Source organism: Cebus imitator, unplaced genomic scaffold, assembly GCF_001604975.1.
Source record: "Cebus imitator isolate Cc_AM_T3 unplaced genomic scaffold, Cebus_imitator-1.0 Scaffold625, whole genome shotgun sequence".
Classification (NCBI taxonomy): Eukaryota; Metazoa; Chordata; class Mammalia; order Primates; family Cebidae; genus Cebus; species Cebus imitator.
This window is the reverse complement of record NW_016107940.1, coordinates 312,604-338,741: the sequence shown is the minus strand read 5'-3', so window position 1 is coordinate 338,741 and position 26,138 is coordinate 312,604. Positions and strand designations below refer to the sequence as shown.

General features: G+C 48.0%; 2 protein-coding genes across 6 annotated transcripts in view; both read left to right on the top strand.

Annotated features, from left to right (window-relative positions):
* RNF130 (ring finger protein 130) overlaps nucleotides 1-3,704 on the top strand; it is a 169,254-nt gene extending 165,550 nt beyond the window's left edge. The window contains exon 8 of the mRNA XM_037734480.1: nucleotides 2,207-3,704. Within this exon, the coding sequence (XP_037590408.1) occupies nucleotides 2,207-2,316 (110 nt within the window). The 3' untranslated portion in view covers nucleotides 2,317-3,704. The remainder of the gene's footprint in view (nucleotides 1-2,206) is intronic.
* An 11,251-nt stretch (nucleotides 3,705-14,955) lies between these two features.
* TBC1D9B (TBC1 domain family member 9B) overlaps nucleotides 14,956-26,138 on the top strand; it is a 50,161-nt gene continuing 38,978 nt past the window's right edge. For 3 of the 5 annotated variants that reach the window (XM_017517278.2, XM_017517276.2, XM_017517275.2), the window contains exons 1-3: nucleotides 14,957-15,146; nucleotides 18,333-18,443; nucleotides 23,743-23,861. In XM_017517278.2, coding sequence (XP_017372767.1) covers nucleotides 15,029-15,146; nucleotides 18,333-18,443; nucleotides 23,743-23,861 — 348 coding nt within the window. In that variant the 5' untranslated portion in view covers nucleotides 14,957-15,028. Of the gene's footprint in view, nucleotides 15,147-18,332; nucleotides 18,444-23,742; nucleotides 23,862-26,138 lie in introns of all 5 variants that reach the window. The other 2 variants (XM_017517279.2, XM_017517277.2) reach the window with 1 other exon arrangement.

The following is a 26,138-nucleotide window of genomic DNA, read 5'->3' as shown; positions in this document are numbered from 1 at the left end:
AAAAAAAAAAAAAAAAACCTCTTATACTTGATAATAATCGAAGACAGCCCAAGCCGGGCATGGTGTTTTGCGCCTATCATCTCAGCACTTCTTTGAGAGGCTGAGTCAGATCGCTTGAGCTCAGGAGTTCGAGACCAGCCTGGCCAACATGGTGAAAATCTGTCTCTATTAAAAATACAAAAATTAGCCAGGGATTGTGGCCCACACCTGTAATCTCAGCTACTCTGGAGGCTGAGGCACAAGAATCTCTTGAACTCAGGAGATGGAGGTTGCAGTGAGCCGAGATCACACCATTGCTCTCCAGCCTGAGTAACAGAGCAAGACTGTCTCCAAAAAATTAAAAAACAAATTTTTTTTAAAGCCCAGTTTTTTTAATGGGCTAAAGAGTTGAAGAAAACACTTCACAAAAGAAGATATACAGTTGGCTAATAAGCCCATGAAAAGATGCTCAGCATCATTAGTCATCAGGGAAATGCAAATTAAAACTACAATGAGAAACTACTACACTCCTGCTAGAATGCCTAAACTTTTCCAAGACTGACCATGTCAAGTGTCTGTGAGTATGAAAAGGAGCTGGACTTCCATGCGCTGCCAATAGGACTATCCTAGAACAGCTTGGCAGTTTCTGTAAAAGTTCGTTTTTTTGCAGTCATTTCACTCCTGAGTATTTACAGATCTAGGAGATATGAAAGCATATGTTCACATAGCCTATGTGCACAGATGTTCATAGCAACTTTATTTGTAAGAGCCAATATATAAGATGTGATTCCATTTATATAAAATTCTAGAAAGAGTCAAACTAACCTATGTTTCCCTGGCAATAGAAATAGGGTAGAAAGAAAGGGAAGGGATTATCAAGAGGTACCAGGAAACTTTGGGGTGATAGATACGTTTGTTATCTTCATTCTGGTGATGGTGTCACCAGTGTGTACAGATGTCAGCACTCACCAAATTATGTACTTTAAACATGTGCATTTCATTGTATGTCAGTTATACACCAGTAAAACTTACAGTTTAGTAGAAAAGGAAATGTAAGCATGGTTTACCTTTGAGTAGCACAAATAGTCAATTAACCTAAATACGGAATTTTAAAATCAAATATAATTATATTAAGGCAATTGAAAGTATGTGCAATGTGGGGGTGGGGGTTAGGAGAAAATCCTCATCTTCCACAGTGGGAATTTAGTAGATAAAGTCTAAGACTGAAAAAATTCAGAAGGACCAATATAGGCATATTATTAGAGACATGGAGGTAAATGCTAAGAATCAGCTAAAAGCATCTGTCTCTGAGAAGTGGAGACTACTGGTCTTAAGAACACGTGGAATGAACTAAACCATATGAAGGTATAACTTTCATATAATTATAAACTTTAAAATATATTATCCAAGGCCGGGCGTGGTGACTCTTGCCTGTAATCCCAGCACTTTGGGAGGCTGAGGCAGGCGAATCACCTGAGGTCATCTTACGGAGCACTGCCCCCAGCCCTCTCATCTGAGCACCTGTTCTGGTTTGGTCCTGGGGATAGGCATGGAGTCCCCTCATCAGCTGGGCAGACTTGCATATATATATATATATATATATATATATATATATATATGTATGTATGTATATAAAATTATTATTATTTATTTTTTAGATGGAGTTTTGCTCTTGCTGCCCAGGCTAGAGGGCAGTAGTGTGATCACGGCTCACTGCAAAACCTCCGCCTCTCAGGTTCAAGCGATTCTCCTGCCTCAGCCTCCCAAACAGCTGGGACTACAGGTGCGAGTCACCACATCCAGCTAATTTTTGTATTTTCAGTAGAGACGGGGTTTCACCATATTGGGCAGCCTGGTCTCGATCTCTTGACCTCGTGATCTGCCCGCTTCAACCTCCCAAAGTGCTGGGATTATAGGAATGAGCCACTGTGCCTGGCCAAGTGTTCACATTTCTAAGTGGAATCCTTTTAAGAGGACTAGGCAGCTTTTGGTTTGAGAAGCTCCAGTGGTTAGTCTCTTGGGGACCCAAAGATTGGGACTTAGATGCTTAAAGCATGCTTGAATTGAAGGATGCCCACACTCTTTCCATTTCTCTAATAAGAGCCCCAAATGAAGGATATTTAAGAAAATGTCATGCTTCAAAGATAATCTGCATTGTTTCCTCCAAGCTCTATGAGAAACATAAGCCTGATGACCTATTAAGTCTCTTTTTCTTCTTCTTTTTCAGGTGGTCACTTCTTTCATCGAAACTCTTTGTCTCCTCGGAGTCTGGTGTATGAAAGTGAATTCTCCACAATTGAACCTTCTTTGGACATATATGATGAGAACAAAACCTGATTTTTAAACATGGGCTGTAGGGTCACTGCTTTTGTGATTTGATTTCTGATCACCTTTCTTATTTTGTATTCTGTCAGCATCCGTTTTGGAAGAATGGCAGCACTTTCCAAGCACAGGTTGGGGTTCAGGGTTAATTTGCAAAGTTCCTCCAAGGCGAGGCTTTGAGGACAGCAGTATTGCCCAGATGAGCCTTGTGGAATTGAAAATGCGTCCAAGCTGATTATTGAAGGTGGGCGCCTAGCAAGCCTGGCTGTTTCCAGAGAAGAGGCTAGGCCCGGGATTAATGTTGCATTGCAGATGCATCTCTGAATAATCACATGCTGTTCTGTGCCAGGGAAGTTGGGGTTTTTAACATCCTTTTGTGGTCCCCGCTTACGATGCATATTGCCCTGTGGGAGAAGCTTCCTACCCCTGCGGAGTGCAGGTGCTGCTCCCTGACCTACTCTGGATGGTCCCCTCTTGCTTATTCTACTTCCTGCTGAAGAGCCTCTTCTAAAGGGGGTTGAGAAAAGGCCTTGCCTTTGTACCTCCTCTGAGACTCTGACCAACCACTTCCTGCCAGGGCAGGGCCATGGGAGATGCAGGCCATGGGACCGGGTCTATGTGCAGGGCCAGGCAGCCATCTGCATCGCCATTTTTCAGCCTCCGTGTTGAGCATGACGTAAAGTGACAAGTATTTATGTCAGCACGAAAACACTGAAGGCCTCTCCATCCCTGCAGCCTGTAGACATGTCTACTCAGCCACCCCTGAGGTGTGTGTATAGGGAGGTGGCACCTGGGAGCCCAGCACAGCAGTGTCTCTGGGTACAGTAATTTCAGGGGGGATGGTCAGCAATTGTGAAAAACAGAACGATCTGGAATGTCTCATTGGGAAGACCAAACCCCCATCTTGCTGCAGATACCAGATAAGCACCCATCTTCAGTGTCCACTGTGCAGCCCAATCCTCCCCACCAGCCCCAGCATAGCATGAAAAAGGCACAGGAGCACTGGCTGCCAGGCTTACAGGATGGTGCAGCAGCCAGCGTGCCAGGCATCAGGGACATGCGGGATTTTCCCACACACCTTGGATGACATCGAATTAACATGATGAGAAACTTGCATCTTACAAGTGATCCCAGTACAGAACCACCATGGGCAAATTTATAAAACAAATCTGTACACCCTCTTTACAAAAGGACACAACCAAGTTGAATCTGCTTCTTATTGCTATGAGCTGCGTGGGGGCGTGAGGTGTACAGACCCTTGTTGTGAGAGCAGGAACCTCAGTCTCCATGTGCCTAGGGTCTGATCTGGTGGCAAACTAAGCAGATGCGTGAATCCCCCGCCCTGTTCTCACTGACTGTGGAACATAAGTTTGAAGTGAACACTTGCCATTTTCCCATGTGCAGCTTCTCCTGAGTGTCTTTTCTCATAATGCGTCAGTAACATGCCTCAGACACAGGTATGCCTGAAAGAAACCTGCAGAGCCCTGGATGGGGACAGCCTTCATGAGTGTTGTCAGAGAGTGAGCAGTGGCATTTTGTTTTCACTCGTTTGAGACTAGAACGGTGCAGATTTTAAAGGTCTTAGCAGCTTTTGTGTTTTACCTTTTACCAAGGGCTTGGGGTTTTTTTTTTCTTTACTATAGTCTTTGTACTATAAAAATATTTTCAATGAGCAGTTTCAATATACCATAGTTCAGAAAAACAGGTTTTTCCATTGGGCTCTCAGAGGGAGGATGAGTCTGCAGGAGGCTAGAACCATTTGCGGGAGGTTCCAGACATGTGCCTGCTTGTGTATGTGCTTGGCCCGCCTGAAAGATAGGACAGCTCAGTTCTGATTGTTGCCTTGTTGTCTATACCACCTCCTTGTTTTCCCAAACCAAAACTCAGACCCCAGTGTAGCATTTTCTTCTGATTTGAGGTCTTACAAAGGCATGTACATTAAATTCCACTCAACACATTGTTTTTTTTTTGAGACAAAGTCTCACTCTGTCACCCAGGCTGGAGTGCAGTGGCGCAATCTTGGCTCACTGCAACCTCCACCTCCGAGTTCAAGCGATTCTCCTGCCTCAGCTTCCTGAGTAGCTGGAACTACAGGCGTGCGCCACCACACCCGGCTAATGTTTGTATTTTTAGTAGAGATGGGGTTTCACCATGTTGGCCAGGCTGGTCTCAAACTCCCGACCTCCGGTGATCCACCCTCCTTGGCCTCCCAAAGTGCTGGGATTACAGGCATGACCCACCACGCCTGGCTTCAACACAGTTTCTTTACTGAAAAAGTATGAAATTACTTAAGAAGAAATAACAATTTCAGGCCCCTAGAATCTGTCTATTAATATCACATTTGAATTTCTGGGAAATCTGGGGCACACATTTACTGTAGAATAACCAAGGAGGCATTCCTTACAGGGGAGTATACTCAGAACAGTGCTCCGGGTCTTAGCTTGACACCCTTCTCTGGAAAATCGGTGTCATTCTCTGGCTCAGCTACAGAATGTCCTATCTTTGTCAGAAGGGACACTAACTTCTCATTAAGATCTTGTTCTTCAGAAGGACAGAGGATGGTTTGGTTTTTGGTTTCTGATTTTTGTTTTTGTTTTGAGACAGGGTCTCACTCTGTCTCCCAGGCTGGACAGTGGCACAACCTCGGCTCACTGCAGCCTCCACCTCCTGGGCTCAAGTGATCCTCCTACCTCAGCCCAAGAATAGCTGGAACCACAGGCACAATTCACCACGCCCAGCTAATTTTTGTATTTTCTCTAGAGACATGGGACTTCGCCATGTTGCCCAGGCTGGTCTTGAACTCCTGGGCTCAAGCAATCCACCCCCACCTCAGCCTCCCAAAGTTCCGGGATTCCAGGTGTGAGCCGCCATGCCCAGCCAAGAATGGCTTTTTTTTTTTTTTTAATCCCAAATGAAAGCCTCTTTACTAGCTGCTGTGCTGGGGAAAATCCGTGCAAAGCTGGGACCCTGGCAGGAAGTGGCTGGGGCTGCCTGTCAGGCAAGCATTGTGAGGACACATGTCTCCACATGGGCAGTGCTGCCCTGAGGCACTTGGGAAGCAGTGTTCTGCCCACTGAAGGTGTGATGAGGTGCAAAGAATGAGTGTCTCAGTTGTTGCAAGTCTTGCCACCAGCAGCAGTTATTAGGAAATGTATGATAACTTCAGTCATTGTTGAGGGGGGAGCTATTTGAAGCAGGGAACGGGGCTGAGGAGTCAGCTATTTACACCACACCCCCTCCCTGCCTCCAGTGGACTGCCATGAGCTGGGCCTGTGCCCAGGTGAGCAGAACTATGGGCACGTGTGGCAGGATAAGCAGGTCTAGAGCTAGGGCAGCCAGCTGCATCCTCTGGGAGTTGGTTGTGACTATTGAAATGCACATGCTTAAGCTTTGGTGATTTCTTTTTTTTTTTTTTTTTTTTTTTGAGACAGTCTCACTCTGTCACCCAGGCTGGAGTGCAGTGGTGCAGTCTCAGCTCACTGCAACCTCCTTCTCCCGGGTTCAAGCAATTCTTCTGCCTTAGCCTCCCAAGTAGCTGAAACTACAGGCTTGCACCACCACACCCAGCTAATGTTTGTATTTTTAGTAGAGATGGAGTTTCACTATATTGGCCAGGCTGGTCTCAAACTCTTGACCTCGTGATCTGCCTGCTTCAGCCTCCCAGAATGTTGGGATTATAGGCATGAGCCAACACGCCCATCCGCTTTGGTGATTTTTAACATCCTAAGGGAGGATGTTAAAACTGCCCATAGTAGCCCTCCTTCCTGTTATTCCAGGGGGAGAGGAGGGGAGGCCAGACAGCCAGAGCTTCCACCGAAGGAGGCAGAGCTCAGCCACTGGTGTTGGTGAGCATGTCTGCCCAGGGCTGCCTGCCACTGTCCGCCTCTTGGGAAGACAAGCTCTATCCCCAGCTAGAAATGCATCACAACCCTGATGAGCCTTGCTTTTGCAGATAGGCCCCATCTCCCAGCTCCCCGGTGGTCCTCAGGCCTGGCTGAGAGGCACGTCCATGAGGCACTGCCTTGACCTCTGGTCTGGCACCTGCCAGCTTCCCTGATGTGGCAGCCCCAGCTGCCAGTGAGTCTGATGATATTTGGAAAATTATTTTTTAAAATGAGATTACTGAATTTTACAAACTTGACATTTCCTATAGGCTGTATAAGCTCTTCTCATGTTTACCTTCGTATCCAATCCATTCATTGAGGTACATGCTAAATAAAATTTTTTTTACATTTTAATTTTTTTAGAGACAGGATCTTGCTCTGTTGCCCAGGCAGGAGTACAATGGCACAGTCATGGCTCACTGCAGCCTTGACCTCCTGGGCTCAAGTGATCCTCTCACCTCAGCCTCCCCAGCAGCTGGGACCACAAGCTCAGGCCACCCCCCCGCCATGCCCAGCTGAAGCTAGTTTTAACTGAAGAAAAATCAAAGTATTCTCCTGCTGTTAACCTTTATTATTGAGGCACTGACTCTGCTATAGGAAAACAAGGAGGTGATGTTAATGTCGGTGGTTGACATTAACCACTGGCAAGTGACAATGTGGTTCCTTGACAAGTGGATGCTGCTCATAAATGTCATGAAAGAAAAACACTGATTTTAGTGAAGCAGAATGTAGAAGGAAAAGAGTGGGATTGTACAGTTAATATTGTCAGCAGACTTTTATTAAGCCCTCTGTGCCAAACACACATACTTGAAGTTGGAGTGAATCCATGACCATTGAGATTTTGGCTGTTTTATACAGTGAGCAGATTATCAACCAACTAGGGTATGAGAGCAAATGATACGAGGGTGAATCTGAATGAGGAGGGACTTCCAGGTCACAGGTGGAGGGGAGGCATTGCAGCCAAAGAGAGGCCCGAGGGAACAGTGGCAAGGAGGTGTGGACGATGGCCAGGAGGCAAGGGCAGCACTTCCTGGGCAGGGAAGACTTGCCAGGGGGACCAGACTCCTGTCTCTGGAAAGAAAAGGAACCGCACTGGGGGAGGCCTGGGATGCCAGTCCTGCCTGAGGGACCAAGGCAAAAGGGAGGCATTCACAGACCCCACACCAGGCTCTGATGACAAGTGGAAAAGGAGGGAGATTGAAGCAGAAGCCTGGGCTTCCGGTCCTGGTGCCTGAGTGGGTGTTGGGGGGACCCAGGGAGAGACCTGTGGGGATACTTCAGGTCTGGCTGGCAGGGGCTCTGGAAGGGGGCATGAAGGTGCGAACCTGGTGCCCAGGTGGAGGTTCGGTGGGGGTGAGCTGGCCAAGGTGCATACCCCTGCATCAGAATGCCTGTGAAGCTGTGTTTCTATGTTTCTTAATTTTTTTAGAGACACGGTCCCACTCTGTTGCCCAGGCTAGAGTGTAGTGGTGTGATCTCAGCTCACTGCAGCCTCAACCTCCTAGGCTAAAGTGATCCCCCTACCTCTGCCTCCAGAGTAACTGGGACTACAGGTGCATACCACCATGCCCAGCTAATTTTTTTTTTTTTTTTTGAGACGAGTCTCACTCTGTCCAGGCTGGAGTGCAGTGGTGCAATCTCGGCTCACTGCAACCTCCACCTCCCAGGTTCAAGGGATTTTCCTGACTCAGCTTCCCAAGTAGCTGGGACTACAGGTGTGTGACACCACACCTGGCTTAATTTATAATTGTATTAAAGACAGTTTCTCCATGTTGCCCAGGCTAGCCTCAAACTCCTGGGCTCCAGTGATCTGCCCACGTCAGCCTCTCAAAGTGCTGGGGTTATAGGCATGAGCCACCACACCCAGTCAGAAGCTGTGTTTTAAAAGGACATGCCATCTTGTCCTGCTGAATACCTCCATGTAATCACAATATCTATGGCACCCAAATCTCTTCCTTCCTCCTCCCTCCCCCAACACACCCCCGCAGGTATACACGCACTCACACTCAATGGAGGCAGAATCTCCCAAGAGGGGCTGGCCAGGAGAGGTGTCCCTGAGTTCAGATGGAGATGGAAGTCAGAGTGGGGCTGGAACCCCCCAGTGACATGAGGATGGGGCTTGGGATAAAGCCCTGACATTTAAGGTATGGAGAGAAGGAGCTACTGAAGGCAACAGATTTAGAAAAGAAATTGAAAATGATTTCCTTCTTCAAGAAAGGCAGTCCAACTAGCTGTCACTTCATCTCCTGTGTTCAGTGTGACCCAGAAGCAGAATTTAATGTGACTAAACTCAACACTGGCTCATACTGTCAGGGAGTGTGGGGAAATGAGTAAGGGATCCTCATCGCAGGGCGACACCCACAGCTTAAAATAGGCTTCTTCCCTTCCAAGGTCCAGTTAGGACAGATGTTACACATGAGGGGCATGGAGTTCTGTCTTGTATTTTGGCCTTGTTGGTGAAGCATTCCAAAGCTTCGACACACCCTCCTTTTGGTCCATTAGGAAAGGTTGTTGATTGTAATATTCACACAGCACCCTTGGCTGTGGTGAAGAGTCTTGCAGAAGGACTGGGAGAAGCCCTTATGTGTTTGAAGTATTGTAGCATCAGAAAAAACACAGGAAGAAGGCAGGCGGGGAGAAGGTGCCTGTGTTTGCTTCTTGGAATTCTCTTCCTTATTGTCTGAGGCAACTTTAAGGAAAGCAAAGCGTGAGCCTCCAAATCTGCACCTCAGAGGAACATTCCCCTTGTGAGTCATGGGTCTGGCTGGCCCCATGACTCATGGGGGCTCTGAGTTTCCAGGTCACACTGGCCCCTGAGGCCTGGCCGTGAGGGCTCAGTTGGGGAGCAGGAGGCTCCCTGTAGCCATGAAGCTCCTCTGGGGTATGGCTAAAGGTTCACCCTCTTTTTTGTGGGTTTCCTGGAAGATCCCAACAAACTGAGCTTTGAAGAAGAGAGGCCAAGAGGGTTTCCAGCCACCTGTGTTCTCCACAGCTGTGGCCCCACAGCCTCCAGTGACTTTGGAGGGGAAGGTGCCATCCGCCTTGGCTGCTAAAAGGGCGATGTTCCTATGCCCGAGTCTTGGCTCACAAAGACCCTGCGGGGGGCTGCCCAGTCATCACCTGGACTCTTCGGAGGTTTTCCTTCTTTTTCCACCCTAGACTCAAGCTATTTTTTTTTTCTGTTTTCTTCACTCTAACTTGGGGAAGAAGGAAGATCCTTTATGGAAAAGAAAAAAATAAATAAGCCTTTCAACGTCCTGCAACTTGAGTTTTAAACTTTCAGAAGGAGTCAGTGCTGCTGGCCAGCTCAGACCTCTACCTGGGCTGTGGAGTTCTTCCTGTTGACTCTTCCTCCCTGTGCACACACCACAAAAGCTCTAGGTGGCCCAGCCAGCCCTGGGAAAACAGCGCTAGTGGCCCAAGCTGAGGGTGGTGCCTCGCCTAGCGCACATGCATTGTCCTGTGGGAACTCAAGATGCACGTGGTGAGCAGGCTCCTCTCAGTCGAGGCAGAGGCTCCGGGCCCCTCTGCTCTCCTCTCAGGCCACCCAGCTCCCTGCGGAACATGGTCACCTGGCCAGGCTGACTTGGCTTCCTCAGTCCCCCACACATCCTCGGATCATCACCTTCCCTAGCCACCTCTCTCTACAGCCACCAACATCTGTGGAGCATCACAATGGTTCTGAGCTGTGGTTTACAAATTTAACCCAACAAAAGGAAATTCAAATTTGCTTTTGGAACACCCTTTATCTCCAATTAAGTGCAAGTATATTTACACTATGTGATATTAAAGAACTTCTCCAATGACTGGGAGGTACTGAACCAAGATGTTTGTAAAGAAACGGTGGGGGGAGGTGATTAGGTGGAATAGAACATCCCTGCCATTTCTCTTCCTTCAGGCAAGTAAGCACTCTTATAGCAGAAGGGCTGTGGATTGCCAGCTGTGCTCTGTGGACTGGGCCATCAGGTATGGCCCAGTTCCAGATCCCAGCACCTTTGCTGAGTGCCCAACCTGAGATGACGTGTGCCATCCTGGAGAGAACAGAGAGGGTGCTTCTCCAGGCAGCCTGAGCCTGGTTTTCTGAGCCAGCTGGAGGAGTGGATCTCCTGACTGGGGCTTGGGGCCAGAATCTGGTATCTTAAGCTGAGAATTGGAGGCAGGATCTACGGCAGAGAGGCAATAACTCTAACAACAACAAAAAACTTGTCCAGTATGATTACAGACAGGAAAAGAGTCCAAGCTAGAAAACGATATTTGGGGTGTGGAGAACATTCTCACCTGATAGAAGCATCCTGTTCCTGTACAGAAAAAGGAGCTGGTGCAGGTCCTAGGCCACATATGTCACAATTGTTTTGAACCCTCAGTAGCTTTTATACTCATAAAATATTAAAGTTGCCCTTTCATATTTGGGTCATTCAAAGAGCCTACCTTACTCCAGGTTCCTGCTCACTATGCACAGCCTCTCAGAATATGGCATACAAAACTATTTTTCTAACTATAGCACAGGTAATGTGGGGTGGGGAGGCTTGGGATATACCTAAATGTGGCAAATGACTTATCTTCCACCTTGAGGGATGAAAAGGAAACTATGCACTTGAATTTTAATTCACCATTGGATTGCCTGTGCCAGAAAGAACAGTAAATATTGAAGAAGCAAAACACGATTAGCTCAGTTTTGGGCCTCCCTGTAGGGAGAGTTTTCTTGTCTGGAACGCAAACACCTACAAGTAGAGTGTGAGCTCGTTCTTGACAATAAGATCTCATCAACCCTTTGGAATGTTCTGGGCAGCACAATTCCTAGGTCTGCATGGTTGGTGTAAGTATAATCAAGTAGTGAAATTGTATGGTATATACTTATATGCCAACAGTGTACACCTGTATGTGCAGAATTTGCTGATATAACCATTTCAATAAAAACCTATCGAAAAAGCTGATTTGACCACATGGAGTATTGTTGGTGGTAACATGTATCACTGAGGACTCTCTTGGTTACAGATGAGAGAAAACCCAACCAAAACTGGCTAACACAAAAGGGGAATGTAATGGCTCCCAAAAGCCAAAATGCCCAGAGGTGCCTATGTCAGGCTTGCTGTGATTTGACCCTCAAATGCTGACACCAAGACACATGCCAACTTTGCTTCCTTCAAGGGAACCCCATTCCCAGGCTCAGGGTGGCAGAAACCTCATCAGCACAAGAGCCAGTCCACTTCCCCAGGAGATGGCCCAGGTCAGAACGGTATTTCCCTGGCCCAATTGGCTTGGTTGGAGGCATGTGGCCATCACCAGCCAGCCCCTGTAATCACAGACAGAATGCCCTGATAGACTCAGCTGGCATGGGCTCCACTTCCACAGCCCAGGAGTCCATGCACCTTCAACTGACAGACAGGAGTGTCCTGAGGTATGGTTTCTACTGCAGAATCACGAACAACACTGCACAGACAGCAGAAGTGGATGCTGGGGGCAAAGGCAGCACATGTCCCACACGTGTAGAAAAGAGCTGGAGCCAGAATGGTCTGCACAGGAGAGCCACCTTGCCACCCACATCATAGTGTGAACTTGGCAAATCATCTCATCTGTCTGGATTTCAGTTTTATCATCTATAAAATAGGGATCATAAAATATCTACCTCATAGGGTTGATGTGTGGAGATTATACTTAAAATAATGTAAGAAGTAGGCTTAATGTCATATCCAATAACAGTCTAATATCCAGAATATATAAAGAATGCTTACAACTCAACCAGGCGCAGTGGCTCACGCTTGTAATCCCAGCACTTTGGGAGGCCGAGGCGGGTGGATCACTTGAGGTCAGGAGTTCGAGATCAGCCTGGCCAACATGGTGAAAACCCGTCTCTATTAAAAAAAAAAAAAAAAAAAAAAAAAAAAAAGAACGCTTACAACTCAACAATAAAAAGACAACCCAACTTAAAAATGGGCAAAGGGGCTGGGCATGGTGGTTCACACCTGTAATCCCAGCACTTTGGGAGGCCAAGGCAGGTGGATCACTTGAGGTAAGGAGTTCGAGACCATCCTGGCCAACATGATGAAACCTCTTCTCTACTAAAAATACAAAAATTAGCCAGGCATGGTGGTGCACACCTGTAATCCAAGCTACTCAGGTAGCTGAGGCAGGAGAATTTCTTGAACTCAGGAGGCAGAGGCAGAGGCTGCAATGAGCTGAGATGGCACCACAGCACTCCAGCCTGGGTGACACAGCAAGACTCCATCTCAAAAATAAATAAATAATAAAGTAAAAAAAATTTTTTAAATGGGCAAAGGATATAAATTGGCATTTCTCCTGGTAAAATATACAAATAACCAAAAAGCACATGAAAAGATGCTCAACATCATTAGTCATCAGGGAAATGGAAATCCAAACCACAGTGAGATACCACTTCCCACCCTCTAGAAATGGCCATCAAGAAAAAGAAAGACAATAACAAGTGCTGAGGATAATTGGAAAAACTAGAACTCTTATACACTGCTGGTGGGCAGGTGGAGTAGTATAGCTGCTTTGGAGAACAGTTTGGTCATTGCTTAAAAAGTTAAACATAGCTGTACCACATGACCCAACAATACCACTCCTCGATATATGCCCAAGAGAATTAAAAATATACTCACACGAAGACTTGTACACAAATGTTCATGGCAACATTATAATAAGAAGGGAAAACAATCCAAATGTCCATCAACAGAAGATAAACAAAATGTGGTGTATCCATACCATGGGGTATTATTCAGCCATAAGAAGGAATGGAGTATCAATACATGCTACAACATGGATGAACCTCGAACATATTATGGGAAGTGAAAGAAGCCATACACAAAAGACGACATATTGTATGATTCCATTTATATGAAGAAATGTCTAGAAAGGGAAAAATGTACAGAGTCAAAATAGATTGATGGTTGTGCTGGGGCAAAGCCGGGGGCAGGTAGGGAAGTGGGGAATGGCAGCATTTATAAAAATGTTCTGGAATTAGTGATGATGGATGCCCAGACTAGTGAATATACTAAAAACCACTAAATCTTGCACTTTAAAGACTGAATGTTATGGAATGTGAATTGTCTCAGAAAATCAAAAAGAAGTACGCTTAGCATGCACATACTAAGTGCTCAATAAATGTTTGTTCTTTTTCTTCTTATAAAAAAATCATTCTTGAGGAGTGGTCTCTAGGTCAGCAGCATTTGACATCACATAGGAACGAGTTAGGAATGCAAACACCCTGGGGGGTCGGGGCAGCAACTTGTGTGGTTTTGTTTTGTTTGAAATGGAGTCTTGCCCTAGCTGGTTTTGAACTCCTGACCTCAAGTGATCCTCCCACCTCAGCCTCCCAAGTGGCTGGGATTATAGCAGCCTGTTTGAATCAGCCTTCCAGGTGATCCTAATGTATGCCCAAGTTTGAGAGCCACTGGAATGAAGGAACAAGACAACTCTTTATCTCCTCTCAGGGTGTTAAAAAGTGCAGTTCTTCCAAATTCTTTCCCTCTAGAGAGCACAATGACTATCTTAGTTCAAGCTTCCAAGGTGTTGAAGAAAGCCCACCTCTGCATCTTGAAAGCCGATTCCTACATCCAGTAACATTGCAGAAGACTGCAGATCACTCTGGATATCAACTGCATGGACCTACATCCACCACACCAAGATTCTTGAGTGCCAGACAAAAAAACCCGCCTGGAAGCCAGGTCTAGCTCCAAGGACGAGTCTAACTGCCCCCTTCCCTCTGTCCTGGTGGGGGCTTCAGCCAGCAGGGTGACCGCACACTCCAGTCGACCCGAGACAGCATGTATCCAGGCCTGTTGTCCCAGGTGGAGTTGACAGCCCCTTCACACAGAAGGTCGTGTGTGGAGTGGTGCTACTCTTGCAGGTCAGCACTGGGAGACCAGGGACCCGCATGCACTGTCTTACGCTTGCACAGAAGCTGCCACTGGCCCCAGGGACAGCCCTGACCCCATCCTCAGGGCCGGCCAGCCTCCGTTACTTGTCTGTCACGGGAGGGGCTGCACTGATTTCCAAGGATGCAGCCCATCTCAGGGCTTCCTGGCACCTGTCCTGCGCGAGAAGGTTCCTCTAGTCTCTGGCTTCAGAATTCTGAGAACTAGCCGGGCGTGATGGTTCATGACTGTAATCCCAACACTTTGGGAGGCCAAGGTGGGAGGATCACCTGATATCAGGAGTTCGAGACCAGCCTGGTCAACAAGGTGAAACCCCTGTCTCTGCTAAAAATTAAAAAAAATTAGCCAGGCATGGTGGTGGAGGCCTGTAATCCCAGCCACTCGAGAGGCTGAGGCAGGAGACTCACTTGAACGCGGGAGGCGCAGGTTGCAGTGAGACGAGATCCAGTCACTGCACTCCAGCCTGGGCAACAGAGCAAGATTCTGTCTCAAAAAAAAAAAAAGAATTCTGAGAATTAGGAGGAACTGCAAACCGTTTTCCAGGCGATCTTTGCAATGCTAACATGCCCTGGGTTGCACCCACAAACAGCCAAAAGCAGCCAAGCTCTGCTTCTTTACATCTTTCTCTCACATTGCACAGCTTTCAAAACGCCAGAAGCCCTGCTCTGCACAGCGGCTCCGCTGTCTGCGGACTAGGTCGTTCCGTTCTGGGCCTAGGGCGGAGGCCAGGGTCTGGGCCGCTCTCGGAGGCCAGGCTGGCGCGCGCCCTAAGCCGGGGCGGAGGGGGCGGTGCGTGGCGCAGGCCGCGTGCGTAAGCGCCAAACGCCCGCCAGGGGGCGCCGCCCGCCGGGCTCCGCCCCGGCCCGCTTTGCACGCTTCTCTCCGGGACTGCGACGGAGGCGGGCGCTTCCGCCTCGCGGGCCTCGGCGCGGTGCGAGCAGCCCCGCGATGTGGCTGAGCCCGGAGGAGGTGCTGGTGGCCAACGCGCTGTGGGTGACGGAGCGAGCCAACCCCTTCTTCGTGCTGCAGCGGCGCCGGGGCCACGGCAAGGGCGGCGGCCTCACGGGTGAGAGGCGCGCGGGCGGCCGGGCCTGTGGGAGCCGCGGCTGGGCTGAGGCGGGCGGGTCCAGTTCAGGCCCGGCCTCGGCGCGTCGCCGCGGACACGCACGCTGGCGCGCGGCGGGGCCGGGGCGCGAGGCGAGGACCCGGGAGCCGGGCGCGGAGGGGCCAGGGCGGAGAGGCCAGGGGCTCGTGGTAGGCGACTGCGCTCTCGGCGGGCTCTTCTCAGGTCGGCGCGGGGCGGCGGAGTAGAGACTGGCGCCCACGAGCTCCGGGGGCCCTGCAGCTTCCCGGGATTTCACCGCCGAAAGTTAGGGAGACTGCCCAGTACTCATCCTCCACCTCAGTTTCCCCAGGTTCATCTAAGGGGCCAGGTGACACCAGCACACATTTTCTTTTGCCCCGTCTTCATTCCCACCGCACCAAAGTATTGCCCTTCTAGCAAGATCAGAGGTCCCTGGGGCTGGCCGTACTTCCATTCCCCCAGCTTCTCCTCCCTGACCTTGCCTGCTCCTGGGCGCTCCGAGAGCTGCCCACCCAAGGCTTTGGGCAACAGCACAGGGTGTTCTGCGAGCTCGCCAAGGTGCCCCTTTGTGGGCCTGGGCGCCACCACCACATAGGATGAGGCTGGACAGGCACCCTTGGAGTGCGTGGCCTGTGCAATCCAGGGGAGGCCCACAGGCCACTCCCTCCACAGGTGTCCACCCGGGCCCCTCATGCAGGGCCTCGCCCAGGACTGCAGGAGCCCGGCTGGCTCAGGTTCTGTACCTGTGCTCTTCGGGACACCGATTGTTACCCTACAGGAATGAGGTCTCAATGTTGCCACGTCTTCCATTTTATCCAGAACATTTTCTGTGAATCGTCCTGATTTTCAGTGTTAGTGGCTAATACATTTCTGCCAGATGCAGACAGAGGCTTCTCCTGGGCCACACTTCTATATGTGGAAAAGACTGTTCTGTTCCCAGGAACACTGTGTTCCCTTCAGCTTCGGGCTCCCTTCCAGTGGGCCTCAAGGATCTCGGGCTCCTGTCCTGGACCTGCCTCCTGGACCCAGTTGTTCAGTGGGAGTTAGATGGCAGCCCTGTGGCCAACCTCGAGGCTACTGCAAGCCCATTGAAAACATCGAGGAACCGGCCCCTTTTCTTCCACCAGAGTGCCAGTATGTCAGATTCGCTAGCGTGCTTGCAGCGCTTATGCTGCGCTCGGCAGGCTTATGTGGGTCATCTCATTGGACGGCAGGTGCAGGTGCAGGTGCAGCCCGGCCTCTGTACACCTCCTTCCTGCAGGGTCTTCTCCTTTCCACCTCACTCTCCGTGTCCCCCAGGATCGAGATCCCAAGGTACCCCCAGGGAACCATTCCACTGCCAGGTTTGGTGTGTCTTGCTGTGGCCTCTGACAGGCCTTCCTTGTGCCATCATGGGTATTGTGGCCTCCTGAGTACTGTCCTCACTGAAGAGGCGCAGACAGTGATGTGGTTTCATTGAAGCCATCTATTGAAAACATGCCAACTGGCCAGGAGCGGTGGCTCAAGCCTGTAATCCCAGCACTTTGGGAGGCCGAGGTGGGTGGATCACCTGAGGTGAGGAGTTCAAGACAAGCCTGGCCAACACGGTGAAACCCTGACTCTACTAAAAAAAATACAAAAATTAGCTGGTTGTGGTGACACATGCCTGTAAAAATACAAAAATTAGCTGGTTGTGGTGACACATGCCTGTAATCCCAGCTCGGGAGGCTGAGGCAAGAGAATTGCTTGAACTTGGGAGGAGGAAGTTGCAGTGAGCTGAGATCATGCCATTGCACTCCAGCCTGGGCGACAGAGCAAGACTCTTCGTTTCAAAAACAAAAAAATGCCAACCTAGATTTTTCATTAAAGAATCTGAATATCCACCTTGGCCAACATGGCAAAACCCCATCTCTACTAAAAATACAAAATTAGAGGGGCATGGTGTCACCCTCCCATAATCCCAGCTACTCAGGAGGCTGAGACACAAGAATTGCTTGAACCCATGAAGTTGAGGTTGCAGTGAGCTGAGATAGCGCTATTGCACTCTAGCTTGGGTGACAGAGCAAGATTCTGTCTCAAAAATATTAATGGATTATGAAACAAAAGTGTTAAAGTTGAGTAATATCAATAAAAATTATTCTGACATCAACAGGAAAAATGGCAACAAAATATTTTCACATCATTCCAAAAGCAGCACTTCATTAAAAGGAAGAAAAAATTTCAAATAAAAACAATAGGCAGGTATTTAGATGGCTTGATAATTCAGTTAGTGAAAAGGAGTGAATCAGACAATGGTAAAAGCTATATATTTTTTGCTGATTTGTCATAAAATAGTGACACTGACAAAGATAGCATTACCAAAAAATAAAAATAAAAGATAGCATTACCACAAACTGGTTAATGTGTGTCATCTATCAAATGGACATATGTGATGAGAAGAAAACTTGAACTGCCCTAAAATGTTTCAGTTCAGAAATGAAAAAACTATCAATATTTTCCCAAATTTGACAATTCTAAAAATTTGCATCTTCAGTTATGATTTTTGAGACTAAAAGAAACTTCCTTAAATTGTTGGTAATAAAAATCAGTGAGTCGTGGCAAAGGAACGACGTTATCTTTCTGTTCTTGATATGGAAAATAATGTTGCAGAATCATTGTTCTGTGAAGAAGCAGTGAGTACGTTACCAGAAATGTCTGGGAAGACAGATTTCAGGAGATGTATCTGGCAGTTAAGAAAACATTGTGTTGTTTTTCTAGATTTTATGATATTTGTGGTATTGTTCTTTTTTAGCTTTAATGTGTAACTCTGTACTTTCACATTCTAAAGCAATACTTGTTTTCTAGTCTAATTTTGTATACTTAAAAAGGGCTTCCCCGAATTTAAGCTTTGACTCCTTAAATTTAAGTTTAAGCTCTGACCACATGAAATTTGCATCTGCTTCTCCTTGCAAGTGTTTCTGAGCCAGGAGAAGTAAATACTTCCAGGAAGAGGTAGAAGGGGATTTTTTTGATTAGGATCAGACGCTGGCTGAAGGCCTTTGAACGTGGGGGTAATTCAGGACGTTTCCCTCTTTGGGCTGGACCCTTTGGGTAGTATCACCATCCTGTCTGCCTCTGGCCAGACTCAGCCTTCAGGGTCCTCAGTCTGCCCCTCCTCTTACCCTCCATGTCTCTCTGCTCTATTCCCAGGTCTTCTCGTGGGCACCCTGGATGTGGTGCTGGACTCCAGTGCCCGCGTGGCCCCTTACCGCATTCTACATCAGACCCAGGACTCCCAGATCTACTGGACAGTGGCCTGTGGTAGGTGCCCATAGTTGTGAGGGGTGCTGGACAGCATCTGCCCTGGAAGGGCCGTTGCCAAGAGGGAGGGGTGTGTAGCCCACATGCCTGGGTGAAGTTCCCTGCTGACAGCTCAGGCCAGGCCAGCAAGAGGGAAGTAGAGGAGTCTTCGCTTCCAGCTTGGGAAGGCAGCTTCACTGGTCACAGGAACAGGGTAAGAGAGGACAGCCCCATGTACCTCTGGGGGCACAGGCTTGGGGCTAGCCAATGTACACATTCTCATGCCACCTTTTCTCAAGGTAGATATAGTCAGCCTTGTTCAAAGATTCCATATTTGCAAGTTGGCCTACTCAATGAAATTTATTTGCAGTCCCCAAATCAATACTTCCAGCAATTTTGTGGTCATTTGGAGACGTTCACTAACATATGCATGTTCAAAGCAGTGAAAAATTTGAGTCGCCTGATGCCCATGTCCCCAGCTGAGTTGGAACAGGGTGACACTCTGCCTTCTTGATCCAGCTCTCCTGCTTTACACGCATGTCCTGTTCATGGTCTCATTATTGCCATGTTTGTGCTTGTTGCTGGTTACTTGGCTGCTTAAAATGGCTCCTAAGCATAGCGCCAAAGTGCTATCATTTCTAAGAGCAAGAAGGCTGGTTTGTGCCTTGTGAAGGAGATCCATGCTTTAAAGCAGCTTTGTTCAGGCGTGAGTGATAGTGCTGCTGGCCATGAGCTCAATGCCAGTAAATCAGTAATATGTATTTTTTTTTTTTTTTTTGAGACAGAGTCTCGCTCTGTTGCCAGGCTGTGCAGTGGCGTGATCTCGGCTCACTGCAAACTCTGTCTCCTGGGTTCAAGTGATTCTCCTGCCTCAGCGTCCTGAGTGGACTACAGGTGTGCTCCACCACACCCAGCTAATTTTTGTATTTTTAGTAGAGACAGGGTTTCTAGGGTTTCACCATGTTGACAAGGACGGTCTCCCTCTCTTGACATCGTGATCTACCTCCCTTGGCCTCCCAAAGTGCCGGCATTACAGGCATGAGCCACCATGCCCTGCCAGTGATACGTATTAAATAGGGTATCTTTAAACAGAAACACATGTAAAACAGTTAAGTATCCGTCAGTTGACAAAAGTGTGATTCGAGGCTCAAGAAACCTAACCCTGTATTATCCTAGGGTACTGCTTCAGGATTCGCTAACGCAGTGTTCACAGCCATTTTACAGAATCTAACCACCTGAATAATGAGAATCTTCTGTAGTTGTCCTCCTAGGTAGAAGTGCACCCACCCTTCCAGGAGTGCGGAAGAAAGTCCCCTTTCAGTGGGCACCTGCTGGGCTGAGTTTGCTCTGAGAAAATGACAGTACTAGCTGACACTCAGACAGTGCTTCCTGTGTGCCAGGCACTTGCCTGAACCACCTGGCAGCCCCAGAAGGCATAAGTACTTCTGTCTTCTCTATGTTGAAGGTGAAGAAACTCTGGCCTGGAGGGATTGGGTAACCTGCTCAAAGTCACACAGCTGCAGTTGGACCCTCTCAGTACCTCTCTGAAGCAGAAGCCACGATGCCATTGTTCTCCAGGATAGTGGTTTCCCTTGAAGGGCTGGGAGAAGATGATGATACAAACAAAAGTTTGTCAACCTCATGGCTAGACTCCAGCTTCAGGAGGGGAAGGGTCAAGGGAGTAAAAGCACAGGGCAGGTTGTGCCCCAGGAACAGTCCCACTCCCAGGTAGATGCTCTGCATGGGCATCTTGACCAGCAGTGCCCTTCTTCCATGAAGGACTGAATAACTCAGTAAGAGTTAGGAAGAGGAGTCTGCCTGAGGCCAAGCAGGGAAGTCCAGTTAGACCCCAGGTCTCCGGTTGCAGAGCCTGAGTGGGCCCTGGGGGCAGCAAGAGTTTGCTTGCCAGAGGAGGGGTTTCCTGTGGGGAGGGGAACATTTCTGAGCCGGCCAGGATGTTGGTATCTGCTGATGAGGAGGGGAGCTACTTTAACATGGGCCCTTGAGATTTTCATCTCTGGCAGCAAGAACTGCCCCTCCCTGGGGAGAGAAAAGTTTGAGGGGCAGAGGGGGAATCTTTTTAATCACAGTGGGCCTGGGGCTCTGGAGGGGCCCAGCCACAGCCACACTTCGGAGCCTGTGTACACAGCCCCATGCCACACCATCCTGTCGAGTCCAAAGCCCTGTACTGGCCCTGGCTGCACCTCCCTTTGCTGCAAGCCAGGCTAGAAGCAGCTCACCAAAACCAGACATGGCCCCGCCAGCACCTGCCCAGTGAGTCCTGCCCCTTGAGCCTGGTGCTTGAGGACTCCTGGGGGTCTGCCTGCCTCCATTTCTGGCTTCCTCTTCCCAACTCACAGCCTGACCTTCAGCCAGACTACACAGTTGCAGGGCCTGGAGGAGCCACACTCCTCCTGGCTGCTATGCATAGTGTCCACCACGCCAGCTAACCTTCCTTCCTGCTCTGCTGAGAACTGCCCAGACTCCACAGACCCATCCTTCCTTCTTACTCCTCAGGACTTGACGTGTCTGCGCACTCTTTTACACAGAAGCCCATGAGGCTGGGAGCTCCCGAGGGTGAGGGCAGGCTCTGCAGCCAGGCAGCCAGGGTTAGGATTCTGGTTTGATCGCTTCCCTGCTGTGTGACCTTGGGTAACTTATTTCACCTCTCTGTGCCTCAGCTTCATCTATTAAAATGAAATTAATGGTACCTGTCTCCACTGTGTTCTGAGAATGAAATAAGATAATCCATGGAAAACTCTGAAAACAGAAATAGCATTTAATACTCTAATTAGCTATTATGTTTATTCCCAGTACCTAGCATAGAGATTAGTTCGTTTTCTTAGTATTAAATGAAGATTGAGTTATTTATAACTAATATTTTTTTAGTGCACATATGTTTAACAACAAAAATTGTTTTTGAGACAGTCTCTCTCTTGCCCAGGCTGGAGTGCTGTGGTACAGTCACAGCTCACTGCAGCTCCCTGGTTGAAGCAATCCTCCCACCTCAGCCTCCTGATTAGCTGGGACTACAGGCCCAAGCAACCATGCCTGACTAATTTTCTCTATTTTTCGTAGAGACAGCCCTGTTGCCCAGGCTGGTCTCAAACTCCTGGGCTCAAGTGATACCCCTGCCTCAGCCTCCCAGAGTGCTGGGATTAGAGGAGTGAGCCACTGTGACTGGCCTGTAAATATATATATATATATATTTTTTAAGACAAAGTCTTGTTCTGTTGCCAGGTTGGAGTGCAGTGGCATGATCTCGGCCCACTGCAACCTCCAGCTCCCTGGTTCAAGCAATTCTTCTGCCTCAGCCTCCCAAGTAGCTGAGATACAGGCATGCGCCACCATTCCCAGCTAATTTTTGTATTTTTAGTACAGACGAGGTTTCACCATGTTGGCCAGGATGGTCTCAATCTCCTGACCTCGTGATCTGCCCACCTAGGCCTCCCAAAGTGTTGGGATTACAGGTGTGAGCCACCGCGCCCGGCCAATATTTTTTATTAAAGTGCTGACACATCTACACAGACAGCTATGAGATTTCTTCTGTTTTAGTTTTCTAGGAATGTATGTGTAAAAGAAAATGATACAGTAGACTTGTACCACAAGTAAATCTGACTTCCAGATTCAACTGTGGGTTCCTGGCAAAGAGAATGAAAAAGAAATCTCTACCTACCAACTAGGCCTGGTCCTCTGTGCATCAGGGAAAGGAGGCTATTATAGAAATGCAAAGAAAAATGAAAAAAAGTTAAAAGTAAATTATAGATAACATAAGGGGTTTCCAGGAGTAATTCTGGGGCCTTTTGTGACTCACTGCAAGCTATGTGACTCTGGGTACAATCATTTTCCCATGGGCATCCTCCCCGAGGCCCATCAGGGGAGGATCTGTCCTGTGGCCTTGCTTCTTAGGTCAGGGTCTGCTTGAGGAGATTTGACAAAGCAAACAGATCAGCCCCAAGCAGAAGAGCTGGGCTGTGACACTTATAAGCAGGTGCCATGGGATGGAGTAGGTGACAGGCCCAGCATGGCCTGGAGGGAGGGTTGGAGCTATCTCTAGCTGGCAGAAGAGCATGGTCACATAGGGAAGGAGGGTGGCCAGGGGAAGGCACCCCAGCAGAAACATCTGGTTCACGGTCACACTGGACTCGTGTCTTGGCCAAGGCTTTCTGCATGCCTGGTGGGTGGGCCTTCTATCCCACCCCTGGACAGCTGAGAACGATTCAGGGTGTCATTCACTCCTCATCCTTGTGTTCATTCAGCACGGGCAAAGCCCCAGAAACAGGTGCTAGGGGTAAGGGAAGCCAGTCCAGGCAGAGATCTGTCATCCCTTTGCTCTTCCCCTGTGGCTTCTTCCCCAGTTCCTTGATGAGAGCAAACAGTTCTACCCTTTGGAAGTGGCATCGTGCTGCCATTTCTACATTTTTGTTTTGTGTGTTCTGTTTTTTTGGAGATGGGGTCTCACTTTGTCACTCAGGCTGCACTGAGCCTCCCAGGATCAAGCAATCCTGCCTCAGCATCCTGAGTAGCTGGGACCATAGGCACATGCCACCATGCCCAGCTAATTTTTTTGTATTTTTGGTTTTGCCATGCTGCCCGTGCTGGTCTTGAACTCCTGGGCTCAAACGATCCTCCTACCTTGGCCTCCCAAAGTGCTGGGATTATAGGCATCAGCCATGGCACCCAGACTTTCTCTATATTTTTTTATTTCCACTGGGCCTGTGGAGTACAGGGACCCCCTCCCTCCTAGGTGGGCCAGACACTGGGGAAGAGGGTGGCCAGGAGAAACTGAACAGAGGGACAATAGCTACTTGCCTGCCCAGCAGGCGCCTAGGAGGCCAGGGGCCTGGATTGTTGTAGGAAGCTCCGGCTGCTACCTGTGGACACCTGGATTCTCAGGAAAGAGCTGGACTCATTTATACAAAGTGTGACTGTGTCTGATTAACACATACATAGCGAAGGCCACATTAAGTTCTTTCAACATGAGGAAAAGTATAAGTAAACTTTCAGACGCACATACTATTTCTAGGACACACAGGAAACTGACTCTCACTGTTGGCTTCAGGGACAGGTGGAAACATTCTCTCCACATGACTGTGATTCCGCCTGGACATTTTAATTTTTTGTTTTTTACCAGGACCATTTATTACTTTGGTTATATACATATTCATAAGCTTAAGAAGGAAAAGACTAAGCAGCTTGAAGATTTTAGTTGCTATGATTTAGCAAATTAGATTGCCCACTTTCATCTTGCTTCTTTGAATTTGTGTTTAAGGCCCGGTGAATTTATTGTTTTTCTTTTACTTCACCAAACCTTTTCTAGGTTCTTCGCGCAAAGAGATCACAAAACACTGGGAATGGCTGGAAAATAACTTGCTCCAGACACTGTCCATCTTTGACAGTGAGGAAGATATCACCACCTTCGTCAAGGGCAAGATACATGTAAGGTTTACGTGCCACTCCCTGTTCTCACCCTTCCCTGGCCGGCAATACTCTTGTGTATTATCCTATTTAATCTTCACAATGTAGGGTGTGTCCCAATTTTTCAGAGGTGGAGACTGAAGTGTCAGTGCTCCTTCTCTTGGAGTTGAAAGGGACAGAGGAACTCATGACCCAGGAAAACCCCTTCTTACCCTGGCTGGGACCTGGAGGCTACTGAAGCCTAGCTTGGGGCTTCCATTCCTACCTAAGTGCCTTGGAAGGCGTATGTAGATAGACAATTCTGTTTGCCAAAAGAGACGCTGGAAACAATAGGATATTTTGAGTTATTTTAAAAGACACACATCCTTTACTCAAAATTTCCATTTCTTGGAGTTTACCCTAGAGTGTATTTATATATGCAGAATATACAGTTTAAAGGGCCAGGTATGGTGGCTCACATCTGTAATCCCAGCACTTTGGAAGGCAAGGCAGGAGGATCATTTGAGCCCAGGAGTTTGAGACCAGCCTGGACAACATAGCGAGACCTCGTCTTTAAAAAATATATATATATATATGTGTGTGTGTGTGTGTGTGTGTGTGTGTGTGTGTGTGTGTGTGTGTATTTATTTATTTATATTTATATGTGTGTATATATACACACACCCATATATATTTTTACATATATATATATATTTAATATACATTATATATATAAAAACACAGTTTAATATGTTTCCCAAAAAGACTGGAAACGATGCCTCCTGGTCCCATGATAAGGGAGGAAAGCAGCTGTTCTCTCCTCTGCAACATAAGAGTAATAGTAGATGCTGACATTTACTGAGGACTTTATGTATGCTCATTGTGCTAAGTGCTGTGTGTTCAAGGTACTTATTAAATCATATAAGTTATATATGGTATACTTAATATTTTGTAGCCATCAAAGCAATGGTTATGAAAATTATAGCAGTGTGTAAAAACTCATGGTGATCTCTAAGTTGTTTCCTCTTGGGGATAATTAACGGAATAATGATCATTTATGTGAATGTATATGTCTTTTTTTTTTTTTTTTGAGACTGCGTCTCACTCTGTTGCCTAGGCTGGAGTGCAGTAGCACAGTCTTAGCGCACTGCAACCTACACCTCCCAAGTTCAAGCGAATCTCCTGCCTCAGCCTCCCAAGTAGCTGTAATTACAGGCACCTGCAACCATACCCAGCCAATTTTTTTAATTTGTTTAAGTAGAGACGGGGTTTTGCCATGTTGGCCAGAGTGGTCTCAAACTCCTGACCTCAAGTGATCTGCCTGCCTTGGTCTCCCAAAGTTCTGGGATTACAGGCATGAGCCACCACACCTGGCCTGAATGTATGTATCTTTTTTTTCTGTTAGGTTATTGCCTTAAGTTAGATTCATGGGAGGGCTCTTACTAGGTCACAGTCACGTGGTACAAAGTTGCTTTGGGCAGGCCCTTGTAAATTCCTGATAACAGAACTTCCTAAGCCTCGGCAGACATTACCAAGTTTCTCAGGTCTTTTCGGTGCACTTTGGGGTTCAAGATGAGACCTGGTTGCCTCTGTCTCTAGGAAAACAGATGTAGAGAGCAGAAGCAAGCCTGTACTCTCTGGTAAGCAATTGGGCGATGATAATAATAGTAGTCATGGCATTATTCACTGCCTCCTATATGCCTGGCCCAACAAACGAATCAGCAGAACAAACTCTAAATGACTCATAAGCCAAGGAAGAAATAGAAATTAGAAAATGTTTAGAATTGAGGCCAAGTGTGGTAGCTCATGCCTGTAATCCCAGCACTTTGGGAGGTCAAGACGGGTGGATCACTTGAGGCTGGAGCTCGAGACCAGCCTGGCCAACATGGGAAAATCCTGTCTACTAAAAAAAAATTCTTTTTTTGAGATGGAATTTTGCTCTCGTTGCCCAGGCTGGAGTGCAATGGCCCGATCTCGGCTCACTGCAACCTCTGCCTCCCAGGTTCAAGCCATTCTCCTGCCTCAGCCTCCCAAGTAGCTGGGATTACAGGCATGCACCACCATGCCTGGCTAAGTTTTTGTATTTTTAGTAGAGATGGGGTTTCTCCATGCTGGTCAGGCTGGTCTCAAACTTCCGACCTCAGGTGATTTGCTCGCCTTGGCCTCCCAAAGTGCTGAGATTGCAGGTGTGAACCACCGTGCCTGGCTAAAAATTTTTTTAAAAGCAGCTGGTGGCTGGGCATGGTGGCTCACACCTGTAATCCCAGCATTTTGGGAGGCCAAGGTGGACGGATCATAAGGTCGGGAGTTTGAGACCAG